General features: G+C 44.8%; 1 protein-coding gene across 2 annotated transcripts in view; it reads left to right on the forward strand.

Annotated features, from left to right (window-relative positions):
- The window catches only part of NTNG2 (netrin G2), a 71,681-nt gene that overhangs the window by 23,910 nt on the left and 27,809 nt on the right, over positions 1–19,962 (forward strand). For both annotated transcript variants that reach the window (XM_063315991.1, XM_063315990.1), the window contains exon 2: positions 5,801–6,444. In XM_063315991.1, the coding sequence (XP_063172061.1) occupies positions 5,801–6,444 (644 nt within the window). The remainder of the gene's footprint in view (positions 1–5,800; positions 6,445–19,962) is intronic.

Raw genomic sequence — 19,962 nt, forward strand, 5'->3', positions numbered from 1 at the left:
GAGCTGAGACGTCAGCCCCACTGGGGCAGACCCAGACCAGGAAATCGGTTCCACAGGAAGGCTAAAACTAAAGGTGGGGGGGGGGGGAGAGAGGTACTTTCAGAATTGTGAGAGAGTGTTAATGTATTACAGTAAAGTTAGAGCTAGTACTTCTGGGTGTGCTTCTTGCCTGGACTACCTCGCAAGGCTGACATCAATCTTGCAAGGCTGAAAGTACATCTCTCCCCCCCCCCCCGCTTTACAGCCCAAGAAACTAGGGAGGGTCCCTTCTAAGATGCTTCCCACCCCTTTTCTTTCTGTGGGCTCAGCTGCCTCTTATCTGACTGTTGCCTAGTCTTCAACTCTTCCTCCTGTCTCCCCAGGTCATTCCCACATACCATTACAGATGCATACAAAGATTGCTCCCTATGAATAATTTCCCCCTTCTCTTCCATAAAAGATTGTGGGGTGGGGGGAGGAGCTTTGAAGAGAAGGGTGGGCTTGCCCATAACTTTCAGTGTCTTAACTGAGCAGCCTTCATAAGACTGAATTTTGGAAAGTGCTATTGGTGCTGCAAGAGAGCAGCCCATGTGATGTTTCAAATGCACTCAGGTCTAATATTGATAATTTGGGTCATACTGAGGTCCAAGAAATCTTTGATTCCTCATTCTCAGAGGTGAGGCATCATCCCCACTGGGTAGACCAGACCATGAATTCAACCTTACAGGAAGGCTAAAATCACTTTGATTGAGGTAGGCTCTAATAATCGAATCTTGCAAGTATGATCGTGCTGGAGTTCTGCCCTTCTTATCCTCATGTGAATTGGGGGGGTGTCTATCTGAGCCACTTCTGAATGTCATCTTGTAGATCTGGACTTAAAAAATGTTTCATCCCCTTTTGCTTAGTGAACGGTTCCTGCGTCACTCCACCAAGGTCACAACTTCGCAGTGTTCCATCCTGGATTTTCTTGCTGAAGTGCGATCCGTTGGGTTTTTCACAGCGCCCCGTCCAGGAACTGCCTTGTTCAAGGGGAAGTCAACCCACCTCTTTATGGTTGGATCTCAATCTATCTCTTTAACCACTATACCACACCGTTTCTTACATTTTTCAGCCATTTTTGCAGCTTGTTCTGGGCAAGGTTATTTCTGAAATCTATTTAAAAACTATCACTAGCAAAAAAAAAAAGGGGGGGGGGCTGTTGCTTATAGGGACAGGAGAAGGAACCCATTTGGTAAACCTCCACCCCGTTCCTTTTTTAACCCTGGAAATGCTGGTGCATATTTATCCACTTTTCTCATTCTCCTCTTGCCCTGCTATTTGATAGCCTCTGTGCTCATGTTTTACCACTTACTAGCTATTAGTGATAATCACTCTAAATTAATTAAGGCATCTCCCATCCTCTAAATCTGTGAATGGAATTGAAATTAATTGTCGGCAAATATCTTCGGTTCAGTAGGAATTCTGGCCTGATCTTTTGTCGCGTTATCAATTTATGCCCCAGAGCAAGACATTTAATTATCTTCAAATGTTATATATATATTTTTGGTGCTGGGTGTCAGCCTGCTTTTACTCAAATTCAACTGAATAGAAAGATTCAGGAAGTGGGGGGATATCCCTTCTGCTTCCTTTAATCCCATTTTCCCCCTTTTACATTAAAAATTAGGATTATGAAACATGCACCCTGCGAGAAGCAGGTCTTCAGAGATAAAATTCTGGGGCTGCAAGCAAAATGTGGTTGTGCCAAAGCTGAAAATACGTTCCTTATTTTTACCCATTGCCATTCTACTCTTCTTCCCTTTCTTCAGCTTACAGGTAGTCCTCGCTTAATGGCCACAATTGGGACTGGAATTTTGGTTGCTAAGCAAAGCGGTCATTAATCTGACCCAATTTTATGACCTTTTTTGTGGCAGTTGTTAAGTGAATCACTGTGGGCGTTAAGCGAGTCACATGGTTCCCCGTTGATTTTGCTTGCCAGAAGCCAGCTGGGAAGGTGGAATATGGCAATCACGTGACCATGAGATGCTGTGACGGTCATAAATGTGAACCAGTTGCCAAGCACCCAAATTGTGGTCATGTGACTGCGGGGATGCTGTGACGGTCATAAGTGTGTGGACCGGTTGTAAGTCTTTTTTTCAGCACTGTCGTAAGTCCGAACCATCACTAAATGAATGGTTGTTAAGTGAGGACTACCTGTAGTGTCCAGCTGGGCAGGTCAGTTGAACCTGGTCAACCATGGAAAGACCCACAGCATCACTGAGCTGGCTAGAGCCTTTGTTGATTATCGCTGCTGTTTATGAGAAATAAAATCTTTCCCCAGGTGAGTAAGACAGGATAAATACACAGGCTGGTTCATTAATGCTCCCAGCCATCTGCTCCGGGGAGTGGGGCTCAGCTTTTGATCCACAGGTTGGAAGAGAAACCTTGCAGGAGATAGACAGGGGAGGATGGCGTGCAGGTTAGCTGCAACAAGGTTCCAGATTGGCACAAGGTTCCAGATTGGCACATCAGTTGGATGTTGGAGGCTGCTATGTGGAGATGTATCAGAGCACTGGAAGGCAGGGGGAACAGGGTGAAGCAGCTGTGCCATTCTCAACCAGCTCTGGATTCATTCTGCCCATTGGCTCTTCTTGTTCTGAGGGCCACCATGGGAAGTGGAAGAATATGATCAACCCAGACGCTAGTGAAAATTCACTTCTGCTCAGCCATGGTTGGCAGGACACTGGATGAGCTTCTGTCCAACATTTATGCACTTGCTGTTGCTCTTGCGCAACTAATTGGGTAATGAAGCCAGAAGATAATTGTAGGATCTTAGAATACCTGGGATTGTGCAATGGTATGTGGGAATGACCTTGGGAGACGGGGAAGATCCATAGCCAGAAGACTGGTCAGATAAGAGGCAGCTGAGCCCACAGAAGGAATGTGGCATGGCAAGCACCTCAGAAGGGACCCTCCCTAGTTTCTTGGGCTGTAAAGGTGTTTTTTTTTAATCGTATGGCATAGCAGTTGGGTGTTCGTGCTGCTTTTTCTTGCTGGGAAATCCTTGTGAGGTCCAGCAGCCAGATGTGTAGGCTATTTAGCCGTGACAAGTCATGTTGCCCAGGGTGCACCACAAGGAGGCTAGCCTGCATTGCACTGAGCTGGGCTGAGAGAGAGTGACTGGCCCAAGGTCACCCAGCCAGTTTTCAGGCCTAAGGCGGGACTAGAACTCTCCTACCATGCCTGATTGGCCTTTGGGCTGAGAGAGAGGGACTGGCCCACGGTCACCCAGCCAGCTTTCAGGCCTAAGGCGGGACTAAAACTCTCCTACCACACCTGATTGGCCCTTGGGCTGAGAGAGAGGGACTGGCCCACGGTCACCCAGCCGGCTTTCAGGCCTAAGGCGGGACTAGAACTCTCAGACTCCTGGTTTCTAGCCCAGCACCTTAACTGCTAGACCAAACTGGCTCTCAGCTGTAAAGGTGACAGGGGAGAAACGTACGTTCAGACTTGCAAGATTCTGTCAATGTAACCTTACAATAAAGTAGAATTAGTTCATCTGGGCATGCTTCCTGTCTGGATTATCCTGCAAGGCTGACAGATTGCTAAAATGTTGCTGTCAAGGCCAGGGCAGATTTCTTGAAGTTTCCATGCAAAGAATCAAAGCAAGGCAAGGCAACTTCATAGCTGATGGGGGGCTGTGGGGGAGGGATAACAGCTTGAGTTGACCTTGGGTTAACTGGCAGGATTTGGCAAGGTGGCTGGGGTGCTTCCTTATGGACCCCCGCTTCCAAGAGAGAGCACAACCCTGTGACATTCTCCCTCTGAGACATGATTTGGTGGGCATGACCTGATGAAGATTTCCCCAAAAATCTCTCTCTAAAGGCAAAACAGGCACATTGCTTTACCTGGGACACAGGTGTACTTAAAATAAGGAATTGACCCTGCTAAACAGAACACGGGCTGGGGGGGTCACACAGGTGCTAAACTAGGTTTATTTTAAGTTGGGCATTGTAGCTTGTGGGAACATGTGTTGTGTGAACCAGGCCAGTGCATTAAGCTGTAATATGGCACATCTGTTTTGCTTACTGCACACTCTGTGACTCTTACTGTTGTGTTTGGCAAAGCCACATCTAATATTTACTATGTTGTGTTAATCCAGCCTTGAAATAAGGCAGTTTTTAGAGGAATAGGTAAAACTAGTAAAAAGGCAACAGCTGAGTCACGTTGGAGGCCCCAAGGATTATGGCGCACATGTGCGTATCCCTTATTTTGTTGTTGTTGCTTTTTTAAACGTGGTTTCAGTTGCTTGTTGGTTAAATCAAGGACAATAAGTTAATGACTGTGGTTTTGGTTTCTTTTAATACACAGCTACTTCATCGCTTTTGCGTTCTGAGCAGATGTCTGCTTTTTAAAACGTGCTCAACGGCTTAGCTATTAATAACATTTTCACTTAAGATATATAAGGGGGAGGGGAGTTTGAGCTGGCAACCCCCCCACCACCACCACCTTTCATTATGGGGAAAGTGTTTTGCCTTTTATTTATGGGGAAAGTATTTCTCCATAAAAGGGGAAAGAATTTCCCCTTTTAGCAGACCAGTCTAGGTGGCCGATTAAAGGAATTCCTTTGAACAGAAGTTTGCAAGAGAGTGTGGAAGGAGACCAGGTTTCCAAAAGCGATAACCTATCAGCCCTTCAAGGTAGACCAGACTAGGAAGCCAAAGTCATACAGGCTAGTACTACTTTCATTATAGATGATAGACCTATTGCAACAGAATCTTGCAGGTTCTGATTCAGAACAAAATTAGTCTGAATGCGCTTCCCCCCTCCCTCCCTTTCTCTTCGTGAGAACTGGGGAGGGTCTTGTCTGAGACGCTTCCTCGGATTACAGTTCTGGGCCAGACTCGGGTTTCTTTTATCTGATTGTTGTCTTAGTAGCAGTTCTTTCTCCTGTTCCTCAAGGTTATTCCTTCTGCCCTTTACACAACCTGCTTTTCTTTTGCACGCAGGTCACATTTACGCCACACACTTAACCCGGTTTCTGAATTAACTCATTTGTCAGGGTTCATACAGTACATTGAATCATTACCTACCTGAGCAGGTTGGGTTTGCTACACACCTGAAGTCACAAAGACCAAGGTCCTAGAAGCTAACCTTGGACAGCTCTAAGCTGACTTCAGATGAGCTCCAGAGCCAACAGTGTGCTTGTGTCCCCTTCAGCCAATGGGCTGCCCATCAGGCTCTATCCTCAAGCTTCAGATCCAGTTCCCAAAAATGGCCTTTAGATCATGTGGAAGCATGAACTTGTCCACCCCTCAAAAACCATGTCTTTTCTCTGTCTGCAAGCACTTGGCTGTATCTGCTTTAATGAGTCGTATGTTGTGCCCTCTCCAAGCACCTTCTCAATCAAAACCTCAAGCATTACAGAGTTCTTTACAGCAGTGTTTCTCAGCTTCAGCAACTTTAAGATGTGTGGACTTCAACTCCCAGAATTAAGATGTGTGGACTTCGACTCCCAGAATTCCCCAGATGGCTGGGGAATTCTGGGGGTTGAAGTCCACGCATTTTAAAGTGGCTGGAGCTGAGAAACACTGCTTTACAGCAACAGATGTCTGCCCAAGACCGTAGCACTCCCGTTATTTCTTCATCAGCTGTTTTATATCTTTGGAACACTTTAGATGGTTTCACACCCAGCCATCTGTATTGTTTAATTTCCCATGGTGGGAAACTACTGTTTTTCTTAGGAGTTCCTGCAGTTCAACCTCTACTGGTACACCCCTTCTCCTTTCCCGCTTAGCTCTTCAGATCTCCCATTCTTCTCTTCTCATTCTTGTCCTTCTTCCAGGAAAACCCATATCTGTGCAGCGACGAGTGCGATGCTTCGAACCCAGACCTGGCCCACCCCCCCAAGCTCATGTTCGATAAAGAAGACGAAGGCCTGGCGACTTACTGGCAGAGCGTGACATGGAGCCGCTATCCCAAGCCTTTGCTGGCCAACGTTACGTTGTCTTGGAACAAAAGCATCGAGTTGACCAACGACATCGTGTTGACTTTTGAGTACGGCCGGCCCACCAAAATGATTCTGGAGAAGTCGTTGGACAACGGGAGGACGTGGCACCCGTACCAGTACTACGCGGATGAATGCAATGAAGCTTTTGGCATGCCGGCACGGAAGGTGAGGGAGCTTTCCGCCAGCAGTGTCAACAGGGTGATCTGCACGGAGGAATACTCGCGCTGGGCGGGGTCCAAGAAGGAGAAGGACGTCCGCTTCGAGGTGAGGGACCGCTTTGCCATTTTTGCTGGGCCAGAGCTTAAAAACATGGACAACCTTTACACCAGGCTGGAGAGTGCCAAAGGCCTGAAGGATTTCTTCACCGTGACAGACTTGAGGATACGGCTTTTGAAACCGGCTCTCGGGGGGACCTATGTCCAAAGGGAGAACTTGTACAAATACTTCTACGCGGTCTCCAATATTGAAGTCACAGGCAGGTAATCGGAGCTTCTGTTTTTATTGGTTTCGTTGGCGTCTTTTCCGTCTCCAAAGAGCGGGAAGACGGTCGGGATGCAACTCCCAAGCAGGTTCTGCGTGGTTCTGTTTGTTCAGGAAATGGTGTCAGGTTTTAAGACTTGTAGTGTATTTCTTCGGCATTCTTTTTTTAAACAAACAAACAAACAAAAAAAACAACCTTCCTTTTATGTGATGGAAAAGAAATTGCTTTTGGGCTTTTTTCTCTAAAGAAAAAGAACATTTGGATGAAATTCGCCAGGGTGGAATTTAGTGTTCTGGTACTTACTTAGTGACAAGAAAGTCAGGAGGTGTATATGAATAACCGCTCTTTCATTGCACAGTCCTCTCCTTTGAGTTCCCCCACTTCAGTGCAGTCCCCTCCCTCCCTCCCTCCCTCCCTCCCTTCCTTCCTTCCTTCCTTCCTTCCTTCCTTCCCATTCACTCTCATAATCCCTTCCTTCCTTCCTTCTCATTCACTCTCATAATCCCTTCCTCCCTCCCTCCCTCCCTTCCTTCTCACTCACTCTCATAATTCCTTCCTTCCTTCCTTCCTTCCTTCCTTCCTTCCTTCCTTCCTTCCTCCCTCCCTCCCTCCCTCCCTCCCTCCTCTTTCACTCTCATAATCCCTTCCTCCCTCCCTCTCTCCCTCCCTTCTCATTCACTCTCATAATCCCTTCCTTCCTTCCTTCCTTCCTTCCTTCCTTCCTTCCTTCCTTCCTTCCTTCCTTCCTTCCTTCCTTCCCAGTCTTTCTCTCATCCACTCTCATAATCATTCCCTCCCTCCCTCCTCCCCATTTGTGTGAGGTCATAATGCTACATACATTAGAGAACAGAAAAGTGGAATCGTAACACTAGGAATTGGGAAGACACATAGAAAAGTCAGAAATCCCCCCTCAATCTGCTTGAACCCAGGGAGGTCCAAGGGGCAGCCGTAGTTTTCCAAGATGACAGAAGCTGTGCAAATCACACTTGCCATTTAACAAATTAGATTCTCAAAAAAAAAGGGGGGGGGAGGCATTAGAAAGCCAGGCTCCTGGATAGGTATACCACACCTGGCCAGCTGGTTCTAAGAGAAAATATCTTCATTCTCTTCTTGGGCTTCAGGGCTGGTCTGCTACTTAGCAGAGTGAAGCCCCCAGCTAAGGCAGATGGCTGAGGGCCAATAAGCTGAGGCTGAACTGGGACAAGATAAAGACATTTGTTGAGGTTCTCCTGTCTGGGAATCAAGCTGACGATTTATGGTCTCTGATGGACCATACATCTAACGCAGGGTGGTTCCAAAACAAGGATCCCCACTGCTAAGCTGTCTGTGACTGGACAATTGTATTTTTACAGTGCCTTTGATGTTGATCTAGAAGCTGTAGCAAGTCTATAATGCCCCACGTGATTCCATTTTGCAGATGTCAGGAGGTGATATCTGCCTGGTTTTGTGGTTAGCACAGATGATGGAAACTTGCTAAAAAAATCGAAACTTAACCTGCAGACTGTTTTCTTTTATTTCTCTCAATCAGGGGAAGCATTTTCAATGTAGGGCTCCCTAGGGAGCAGAGTGCCCCTGTAAGATTAGAGGGTCTGGTCCAAGACATGGAGAAGCATATTGTTCTATCTTAGGACTGTTCAGAGAAAAAGCTTTCAGAATAGGAAGGTGGAGGCTGGACCCATCTATTGTTTGGGCTTTTCAAATCAGACGCTTCTACTTCTGTTTTGCAATCTGTATGCAAGCTACCTCTGCCCTGATCTGTAACTTCTGGACTGACCCTTAAGAAGGCTGACTGCAATGCCGTGCCAAAATCTGCCTGGCCATTTCTCAAAAGGGTTCCTTCCCCTTTGAAGGAGGCTTCTGTTTTTCTGCCTCATTCTCAGGATGCTTGAGAATTTCTTTCCAATTTCTCTTGAGGGTTTTTTTGTTTGTTTCCCAGTTTTCTTGATTGTCAGAACAGGACAGAGGGGGCAGTTTGGGAAGCTGGGAAGCATCTTTCCGTCACTCTGAACCCTCCCTTGCTGTTCATCCTTCCCAGTTGGAACAAGCCCCTTGGGGAAAGTTTCTTTTTGATTTCCTGCTTGGGATTTAACATTCTAGGAAGTCAGGAGAATGGAGAGATTATTGCATGACAAAGGAGCATTTGCATGCAGATAGTTCAGGCAGCCAGACCACCAAAGAAATGCAAAGCTGGCCCTCTCCACTCCAGAGAATTTGGGGAAAAAATCCCCCCTTCCGAGAAATGTCAAAATTCTCTTTCTCCAGACCATGTGGGAATGGCAGAAAATGATGCAAGAGAATAATCATTCTGCTCGGCACAAGCAAAAAGTTAGCAGCCAGGTGGATCGCTGTAAGATTGTAAGTCTCTTGTTTAAAGGACATGTTATTTTTATTCATCCTTCCACCTCCCCTTCTGTGCTGTTCCTTCCATCCTGCCCCTATTGATCTAATGAGTAACTGGAGGAGGTGCCACTCCTGGGACAGAAATAGAAATAAGAAAGTCCTTTTTTGGTGAGCGAGAGCTGGCACGTCACAGCAGAATGGAGGAACCCAAGAGCGTGGAAAAGGAAAATTCTTTTTATAGGAATTGTTCCAGGTATGGGAGGCATGACCCTGGATGGGAAGGAACACACGCATCCAAACCAGGAAAGATCAGAACACGTCCTCCCTGGCCAACATTATTTTCTCCTTTATTTAACAGCTGGTAGATCTTCAAGTCGCCTGGGTGGGCAGAGCGAAATTGAAGTTAATGGCATAGGCATGAGCTGAAGGCTCCCATTATAAGCAATCCAATTAAGGAGACACAAATAAATTACGGACTAATTATTAAGCTTCCTCATCTCGCTGTGCCTAAAACTATTTGCCCGTCCCCCGTAGCCTTGAATGTTTCCTTTCTTAATTTCACTTCCTTCCTTCCATAAAGATACGCCTCTCCACAATTAACCAACTTCATTGTAAGCCTCAAACTAATTCAGAAATGGAGCAAATGACCTGTAAGTCGAGCTTGTTTCCTCATGTTGCATTTTTCGGCAACACTATTGAGGTTGTTTGCCATTGTCTTCTGCTGGGATGTTTTTTCAACTTCACATTTCTTGGTGTCCTGCCATCCAAGGACTAAGGGCGCTGTTTAGCTTTTTCAAGGGGTTTGGATGCCACCGCTAAACTAGGGGGGAAATCAGGAAAAAGAAACAATTGGAAGAAAGTGAACCTGAAAGATGTGTTGACTCCATTTCTAGACTACAGGCATCCTTCTCCAAAGACGTTCTTGGTTGGGGCATCTCTGGTCCTCCAGGTGTTGGAGGAGTCTAACTTCTAACATCTGCAGCTGGTACAGCCCAAGCTGTGGGACGGTGAGAGCTGTATCCAGCAACATCTGGATATACAGAGATTCCATACAACCAAGACTTCAGATATCTGCCAGCAGTCCTGCCTAGAAGATTCTGGTATGAAGACATCTCCCCATCCAAAATGCCAATGACCATTTCTAAAACATCAGGAAACACAGAAAGAGAGAAAGGGGAGAAAACAGGAAAAAAGAGAAAGAGAAAAGAAAGGTAAAAAAATATAGTAAAAAAAAAGAAATATATTAAGAAGTGACTTCCCACCTTCATCACAGCAAGTGTAAACCTTCTGCACCTTCTATTCTTTTTATTTTTCCATCTTTCTTTTAGGTTTTTTACTATTGTAATTATCATCATTAATAAAATTATATTAAAAAAATAAAAAGGAAACACAACAGACAGGGCACAAACACAAACTAAGCCTGCCTGTCTCTCCTCTCTGGGTTTTATTTTCATTTTTTTTTTCCACTAGCCTTTTCTCTCCCCCGTTATTGACTGAATCCAGCCTTTGAATGCATAAAACAATTTTCCAGAGCTGATATATGTTAAAGCACCTAATAAAAAGAGAGCTCTGTCTACGCCAAGATTGAAAATGGCCAACTGATCCCATTAAGTTGCAGGAGAAAGGCCAGGGTAGAACTCTGAGCAATGCTTGGAAAATATTTGTGCTCTCTGTTATTTCCTCCCAAGAATCTGTGTTATCTTTGCATTGCAATGTTTGGGGGATTTAGTTGGAAAGTTTATTTAAAAGAGAATTTAAATAATCAGGTCAAATGATGATCTATGTATCTATCGATTTAGGTGTAATGGCATGTGGGAAAGACCTTGGGAGACTGGCTGAAGAGATGCTGCCAAGGGAACAGTCAGTTAAGAGACAGCTTAGCCGGCAGCTGTATAATGGGTGGGGCAAGAGGCTCAGAAGGGACCCTCCCTAGTTTCTCTGGCTGTAAAGGAGATGGGGGGGAATGTACTTTCAGACTTGCAACATTGATGTCAGCCTTACCAGGTAGACCAGACAGGAAACATGACCAGAGAAGCTAATAGCTAATTCTACAATCCTCCCCCACCCCCTGGTCTCCTTTGCAGCCCAGGAAACTAGGGAGGGTCCCTTCTGAGCCTCTTGCCCCCCCTGCTATCCAACTGTGGGCTATGCTGTCCCTTATCTAACCATTCCCTTGGCAACATCTCTTCACCCAGTCTCCCAAGGTCTTTCCCACATGCCATTACACCAGGTCAGTGTTTCCCAACCAGCCTCCATATATGTGGACTTCAGTACCCAGAATTCTTCAGCCAGCATGGCCATTGCTGAGAATTGTGGGAAGTCCAGGGTACTCTCCAGTTGAATGGACTTCAACTACCAGAATTCCCCAGCCAACATGGCCACTGAAGTCCACATAGTTGCCAACGTTAGGAAACACAAGTGTAGATCTTTCGTTCCCATGTCTTATCTAGCTACTACCTGGGACTTAGAATTGACTGAAGTAAAAACAAGCATCTCCCAACTGTTCTAGCCACTGCTGTAGCTCCAGATGAAACCCAGACTCCACCGACCTTGTCAGCAAGCCAGGTTCAAAAACATTCTTGTGATGGCCCAACCAAGCAGGACTGCATGCGATCTTTCTCTGCTTTCCCATCATCTTCCAGTTTTCCCTACCCAGATGCTCACTTTTCCACAGTTCCCTCACACTTCGCTCTGTGGACACCCCACCACCAGCCACCCCACCACCCTCTGCTAAAAAAGCCCCCCCCCAGCCAAATTAAAAAGGGCTATGATTTAATTCAGTGCAGATTGTATGTATGTGTGTGTGTGTTTAAGGGGAATGTGTAATGATTTGAAGAGGGCTCTACGGGGCAGCTCATTTGCTTGGAGAAGGTCTCTGGGTCAATTTCCAGCATGTCAAGGTCCAACAGGGGAAAAAGCCAGCCCAAGTCTTCTTTCAAACCTAGCTGAGCAGCTAGACTAATGCAGCAGTCTGTTCCTTTTTAAAAGTCACTCATTTATTCAGGACTTGACATCTTGGCATGCAAGGGTTCCAGGACAGACCATTTTCTGCCAACCAACCAACCCAAGATCCAACCAACTAGGCAGATCCATCTCCACCCAACTAGACATGACTTGTTCTTATTTGGGTCCACTCATCCAGTTCCTACCATCCTGTCCTTGAATTGATAACATTAGCCAAGGATCTTTGGAACTGCAGAGAGGGGCAGGGTGTGTAATGATTCAGATGTTGGACTAGGAATGGGGAGACCCAGGTTCAAGTCAACCCTCAGTCTTAGAAGCTCCCTAGGGGACTTTGGGCCACTCCCTCCCTCAGCCCAGGCTTTCTCCTAAGCATTATTGTAGGAAAAATAAAGTGGAGGAAGGCATGTGGTTTGTTTCAAACTGAGCTCCTGAATGCATAGTCCCAAGATAACACCTTTGTGGATGAAGGCCATGTGCAGGGTTGGGGAAATGCAAAGTAACGCACAATTCTGCATTAAGATGCACAAGAACAGGATTCATCTCAACCGCACCTAAAAGCCATGCAAAGATCTTTATCCACCATGCGTGTCCAGTTCAGAGAAAGATCCGGTTCAGGGAAGGCAGATATTTATACCACCCCTCCAAGCTCCAGCATTCCCCAGCATTTCTCTTTTCAAAGAAACTCCCCAGAAATACCTCAGCAGACTTTGCTTGCGAGGCAAGGGAAATGTTTGGCTTCATGCGTTGCCAATTTTGTCAAAATCTTTACAAGGAAATCATGTCAGGACGCAGTTAATCAGGAACAAAAGCTGACAAGCAGTGGCCCAGGTGGTGACCAGCCCAGTGGTGGGAATATTGATGTGCCTTGCCCTGAGAGCGCAGACAAGATGAAAAATGAGACTTTTCCCAGGGAAAGGGAGGAAAAAGCTTCTTTCAAACCCTTTGTCCTGCAGGACTCATTACAGTCTGTCCGTTAGAAGACGAATAAGCTCCTCTGAGGTGCTATCACCAGCAACCTGCCATTTGGTCCCAAGCAATTAGGAACTTCCCTGTTTTTGGAAAAGCTTTCCCAAGGCAGGATGAATAGGAAAAGAAGCTTAAGTCCTTGTGAGCAATAAACAGGCTTAGAAACATCCTGAATTTGCAAATTAACGCAAGGTGGAAGTTTTCTCTTGCATGTTTTTATCGCAGGCTGGTCAAAGGCCACCATAAAGTCTACCTACCTACCATGTTTTCTTTCCACTATGTTCATTCCTTTGGTCAGAAGCACAAACAGAGACGCTTCTACTTTCTTTCAAAGGAGAAGAGAGTTTCTTGGAGTCATTGCAAGGTGGCCGAGAGGTGGGTGTGAATGTCCCGCCTTGCACTGCCCCATCTTCTCTCTGGTCAGACTTGCAAGACTGATGTCGGCCTCGCAGGGTAAACCAGACAGGAATCACAGCCAGATGAGCCAATTCTATTTTATTGTAAAGCTACATTGGCAGAATCTTGCATGTCTGAAAATACAGTTCTCCCCCCGTCTCCTTTACAGCCCAAAAAACTAGGGAAGGTCTCTTCCAAGCCTCTTGCCCACCTAGTATCTAGCTGCAGGCTAAGCTGTCTCTTCTCTGACTGTTCCCTTGGCAGCATCTCTTCAGCCAGTCTCCCAAGGTCATTCCCACATATCATTACACTGACAAAATCTTGCAAAGTCTGAATGTGCTTCCCCCCTCCCTCCCTTTACCTTTGTGAGATCTAGGGAGGGTCTTGTCTGAGACGCTTTCTCAAGTTACAGTTCTGCCCTGGACTCAGATTTCTCTTATCTGACTCTTGTCTTGGTTGCAGATATTCCTCCTGTTCCTCAAGGTTATTCATTTTGCTCATGACAGATAGATAGATTCTGTTACTGTAACTTTATAATGAAAGTAGTATTAGCATTCATAACTCTGGCATCCTAGTCTGGTCTACCTTGAAGGTCTGACTCGATAGATAGATGGATAGATGGATAGATGGATAGATAGATAGATAGATAGATAGATAGATAGAGTCAGACCTTCAAGGTAGACAAAACTAGGATGCCAGAGTTATGAATGCTAATGCTACTTTTATTATAAAGTTACAGTAACAGCGTCTTGAAAGTCTGGATGTGCTTCCCTCCTCCCTCCCTTTATCTTCTTGAGAACTGGGGAGGGTCTTGTCTGAGACGCTTCCTCAGATTACAGTTCTGGGCCAGACTCGGGTTTCTTTTATCTGATTGTTGTCTTAGTAGCAGTTCTTTCTCCTGTTCCTCAAGGTTATTCCTACTCCCATTACAAGAAAATTTTCCCTTCTTTGCGAACTAGAGGAGAACATGGTTTAGACAGAGAGGCCAAAGAGGACCAAAAGTTTATCTCCCATCAAAGCATCCCTCTTAACTCTTCCGTGAGTGAATTATGTCCCTATGGCAGCCCACCTCGACAGTCTATGAAATCTCTTTCTATTCCTTGTTTCTCCTTTGTAGAGTCAGCTAGGCTTTCAAGAAAACAAAAGAGCATCTTTCCCCAGGATGAAGCTGATCAGAAGCCTTAGAGGAGTTTAGGAGTTATCACAGCAATCCATCAGTGACTTCTATTATAGTTACTGGCCAGAATTTTGTACAGTTTCATATCTAAAGTTACAAGACACAAAGAAAAAAATAAGAAATAATAACATGAGCTAAAATACAGTATGGGTGCAAATATTAAAATGCTAAGAGGATGTTTAAAAGCTACATGACTGAATAGGTAGATAATCATAATATTACTCAATATCACTACCATTCTTACCTCCTAGTTTGCTAACTACCCAAATATGACAATACCACAGCATTCTAGTCCCTAATGCTTTGCCACCAAATTTCAGCAACCAAAGTGTTGAAATCCACCACAAGGATCAAAGGGCACATTTTGATGCGTGATAAATGCTAAGGGAGGGGGGGGGAAAAACCTTGCTGAAGGCTTTTTCAGTCTTGGCCCTGCATCTTCGCTTGGGCAGATGTCCTGCCCTTGAGGAATTGTGGATGAATTTTTCCTTCTGCCGGAGAAATTCAGAGAAATCGTCTGTCCGGATTCTCTGCCGGCAAATGCTATTTCTGCTCCAAACGATCCAAGGCTTGATTAAGGAGATAATTTAGGTAGGAATTAAAAATTCAGTGGCGGTGGAAATGTTTACCCCAGGGAACATCCTTGGCAACCTCACAAGGAATCCTGAATCTTGGGCATTTGAAACTTCTCCGCCATTCCATATTAAATAATGTATCACGATCGGTCTGCAAAATCCTGTTTTGCTGATTCAGGTTGCACCACCGATGAGATGGATGATTCTCAAAGGTTGGATTCAGAAAGCCGCTCTCGGTCCAGACTGATCAGCTCTGCCTGCCTGCCTCTGTTCTGCAGATGGTACCCAACAAAGAAGGAAGTCTGACCTGAAATTGCAGGGACTGGGGGGCATTTTGGCCAAAGGACACAGAAATTAAAAACCTATCTGTAGACTTGCATGGCAGCTAATGCAGTAGCCCTTTCATGATCTCCTTTGCAGAACCTGAGCTGCGGCTCAGTGCAGAGAGGAACGGAAAGACAACAGGCATCAAATGAAACCTGCACCTTTGCAAAGCTGTTTCCTGAACATTTCTGATGCAGGTAGTCCTCACTTAATGACCACAATTGGGACTGGAATTTCAGTTGCTAAGTGAAGCAGTCATTAAGTGAATCTGGCCTGACTTTGCGACCTTTTTTGTGGCAGTCGTTAAGCAAATCGTGCGCTTCCCCATTGATTTGGTTGCCAGAAGCTGGTCAGGAAGGTCGAAAATGGCGATCACGTGACCATGCAATGGTGATAAATGCAAACCACCGGAGTCGTGATCATGTGACCGTGTGGACACTGTGACAGTTTTAAGTGTGAGGACTGGTTGTAACTCAGTTTTTCCAGCCTCATTGTAAGTCCAAATGGTTATTAAGTGAGGACTACTTTAAGGAATATGATCCCCAGGATTTCTAAGCCTGTATTTAGAGATAATATTCCAATGATCTACCATTTTAAAACATGATATTTTAAATCAGTGTTTTTCAAACTTGGCAACTTTAAGATGTGTGGACTTCAACTCCCAGAATCCCCCAGCCAGCAGAACAACACATCTTAAAGTTGCCAAGTTTGAAAAACCCTGTTTGAAATCTTCCCTTTAAATGGCCTCACTATTGAATTTTGTGAACAAACAAGTGCATTTGAACAAAAAGGATTTGCTTAGCTTCATTCAACATCTACTGTAACCAGATCAGATACAGACCAAATAGAAGTGTTCGTGCAACAGATTAAAATGTTGACATGCTTGGGAGAACGTCAACCTGCTTAAGACAACTCAAATTTGCAGTAGCACGAAGTGTTTAGAAGTTAAAGAAGTTTGAAACTTTTTTTAACCTCTGGGATGCACTTATTTCAATAACCCAGTGAGGATTGTTTAATTTATCTACCACGTTGACTCAAGAGGGAATGAAATATGGATGAAACAAAATAGACATGGAACAGAGATTCTAGAAAGGATCAGGGCTGGCTAGAACTCTGAACAGATGGGCTTCATTGTCTGCAATACTGTTCTGATCCCACTTCAACCTCAACTCATTTTTAAAAACTACCTGAAGGAGGTGGGGATGTGCAGTCCAGAAAAATTCAAATCCTCTTCTAACCTTTTGCCTTTTTTCCCCCTAACATGTGAAAAATGTCCAAGGTCCTTTGTTCTCTCCTTTCTGGCTCTGTAGTTCATTATTCAGGATCTTGTGTAAAAGAAGGAAAAAGGCTGAATCCAGCAATTTTAGGTTAAGCATGTTAAGCAAACAAAACTGCTAATTCTGGGCCGTTTTCCTATCAGTTCTGGACCTCATGCACTACCGTCTCCTACCACCCCATCTTCTTTTAGGAAGTTTGTTTTCTGAATTCCACAACCAGGAGATGAGATGGGGAAGTGCCAGGACTTAAGCTTGCCTGTTTTAAAAAATGAAGAAGGGAAGTGCAAGCCAGAAAGGAAGAGGGGCATTGAATAAGTGAAAGAATGGAGTGATACAACCCCCAAGCACTGAATGTGGCCTATTCAAAGGATGCTTGTGCAGAAAATTCACTCTAGCATGGGAGAGGGAAGCTGAGAACCAGGAGAAGCTTTGTTTGAATGATCAGGCAGATAGAAACCATCAAGAGATGCTTGATGTACCTCCATCTACCGGCTGTCACAGCCCACTCCCCAAATCTTTGAGTGTGATTTTAAAAAATCATTCTTCATTCAGATCCATCTTTGGCAGCTCTTTCCATAACCGATGACCCAAAACATTGTGTGCAGCATTTTAAGGAAGGAAAGCCAGATCTTTGCTGGAGAAATCAAACCTGCTGTCTTGAAACCCTTGAGAGTGGAAGTTAATATCGTGCGTATGGATTCAAAGAATGAATGAAATCTTCCTCTTTTCACCTCGATATCAATTTTGGAGCAGAGCAGAATGTCTGTAGAACATTTTAGGGGGTGTGGAAGAAGGAAATGTCACCCCAGTGGTTTCCTAGCCTGCAAGGGAGCAGTGGGTTGGGACGGTGTTTCTCAACCTTATCAACTTTAAGATGGGTGGACTTCAACTCACAGAATTCCCCAGCCAGCATGCTGTCTGGGGAATTCTAGGAGTTGAGGTCCACCCATCTTAAAGTTGCTGAGATTGAGAAACACTAGGTCGGAAGATCTGTGAAAAGCCACAAGGACGTCAAATGCATCATGATGTCATTTGTGCAATAACCATCTTATGCATGTGGCATCATTTGCTACCAGGCAGAGTAACCTTCCAGAATTGATTTCCAACAACCCATGACTTCCCATAAGTACGTTTATTGTAGGGCATCTTTGAAACCCTTCCTGTGGCTGCTGTGAATCAGATGCAAGCCCTATTTATAGTGAAACCTTGAAATCAAGGTTCAGATTTTCACACTGCTTTCTCCTACCCGGGTGATGGAATGGGCTAGAAGCCAATCTCTTTCGGGTGGGCGCAACAGTTTCCATCTGCTCTTGCTTTGATAATGGACCAACTTGGTATTGTGTTTTTTTACTTTTGACCGTGTGAAAACAAGCTCTCACACTTCCCCCTCCCACTTGCAGACGCCCACCATAAACATATAGATCCAAAGGATTTCACCTAGTAAGAAGAATAAGGGAAGAAAGAAATGGCGGAGAAAAGGAAATCCACCAGAAAAAAAAAGAAATTGAAAATGTGCAAAGGAATGAGTCCATTTTGTCATGTAGGGAATTCTCCTTCTTCCTAAATTTCTGGATGAGAAGCAGTTCATCCAAGTAACAAGTCCCTTGGAGCTCTGATTGGGAATATTTATTAGGAAAAAAGTTAAAGTGATAACCCAAGAATTTGAGCAAATCCTTTACTTTCAAATAAGGCACAAGCTTGCCACTTTTTGTGAAGGTGGGGAAATATTAATCTGTTGATTATTTTGGGATGTCTCACTAGAATTCTTATTAGCAGGAGAAATAATCCTCATGGGTTGTTTTGGTCACCCCATCTGGCTTTACATTTTCTCCAGTATTCATGGCCTCATTTCTGAGCCTGCGTTTCTCCACTGCTACGGTGCAATCTCCGATAAGCTAAATAATATGGGTCTTGAAAATCACAAGAAGTTGTGTAAAAGACCTTTGCCTCTATGGGCATCTTTTACAGGTAGTCCTCGCTTAACAACCATTCGTACAGTGATGGTTGGAACTTACGACGGTGCTGGAAAAAACGACTTACGACCGATCTTCACACTTATGACTGTCACAGTGTCCCCACAGTCACATGATCATGACCTGGGCACTTAGCAACCAGTTTGCATTTAGGACTGTCACAACATCTCATGGTCATGCGACTGACATTTTTTACTTTCCTGGCAAGCAAAATCAATGGGGAACCACGTGATTTGCTTAACGGCCACGTGATCCGCTTAACACCTGCAGTGATTAGCTTAACAAAAAGGGTTGTAAGATTGGGTCGGATTCACTTCATGACCGCTTCACTTAGCAATTGAAATTCCGGTCCTAATTGTGGTTGTTAAACGAGGACTACCGGTATACCTTTTCGAATCTGCTTTAGATAGGCTTGTGAAATGGTTTGGGGTATGGATCTGTGTCTTAATGTGTGTCTTCTTCAAATGTGGTCCTTTGAAAAGAGAAATTGTTTCCTATCCTTCGATCCAAAATTCAAGGAATGTTACCTATTCCAGGGCCATTTTCCAGCACTTTTTGCCCTTTGAATGATGTGAGTGGAGATAGAATTGCATCTTTCAACAACTGACTTTCATAAGTAACCCCATTCAGACCTTAAAAACTGAAAGACAGATGCGTAACACCTATTTAACTAACCGTCTATTTTAGCCTTCAGCCTCTTTTTCCCTAGCTAAGCAGTCCCAGACCTCAGATTTGTCCTGTCCATCTTGGTTGCCCTGTTTTGAACTGGCTCTAAACGGCCAACAATCTTCCTTAAAGTGTAACACCCAGAACGTGACCTGTTTCTCCAGATATGACTTGATGAGAAAAAAGAAAGGATGCTCAGGTGTTAGGCAACAAGTCCCAAATCTTCTTAAGATTCTGAAATGAGTCTTAGTTGGAACAGAGATGGGGGGAGAAACAGGAAGAAGAAAAATGAGTTAATATTTTATCTCTTATGTAACCTGGAGACACAGGGTGGTTTTGCTTCATCTCATCTCCTGGGTATGTGTGAGCTTTTTCTTGTAATCTTTGCTACTGATCTATTGGGAACATTAGGCTAGCCTGCTGAAAAGCAAAATACGGATATGCTGTGAGGGGGTTGGGTTTGATTGTTTACGCACCCCGTTCAACCAATTGCAAGTGGTTACAAGAGGAATTACCTGATTGTTACTTAAATATGCATTGATTATATGATTTGGAACAGCAATTATCTGGGTAAGAGACTGTGACCCCAAAGGAATCTGTCAAGTGCGGGGAAATCATGGAACAGCCAAGCAAGGAGGCTGCTCAGTGAGATGGAACGAAGTTGGTTAAGGGAGGGGGGGAATGCAGACTAACTTTCTCCGATTTTGCACTGTTCAGGCAACCCCCAGATCAGGGATGCTTGAGCTGTAATCAAGGAGGCCAGGCTGAAGGCAGAGAAGGAATTAGAACTTCATTTAGGAGTGGAAGGTTGATGGGTCCAGCTGGGGATGGCCAACTGAGATAGATCAATGGCGGCAT

Source organism: Candoia aspera, chromosome 16, assembly GCF_035149785.1.
Source record: "Candoia aspera isolate rCanAsp1 chromosome 16, rCanAsp1.hap2, whole genome shotgun sequence".
NCBI lineage: Eukaryota > Metazoa > Chordata > Lepidosauria > Squamata > Boidae > Candoia > Candoia aspera.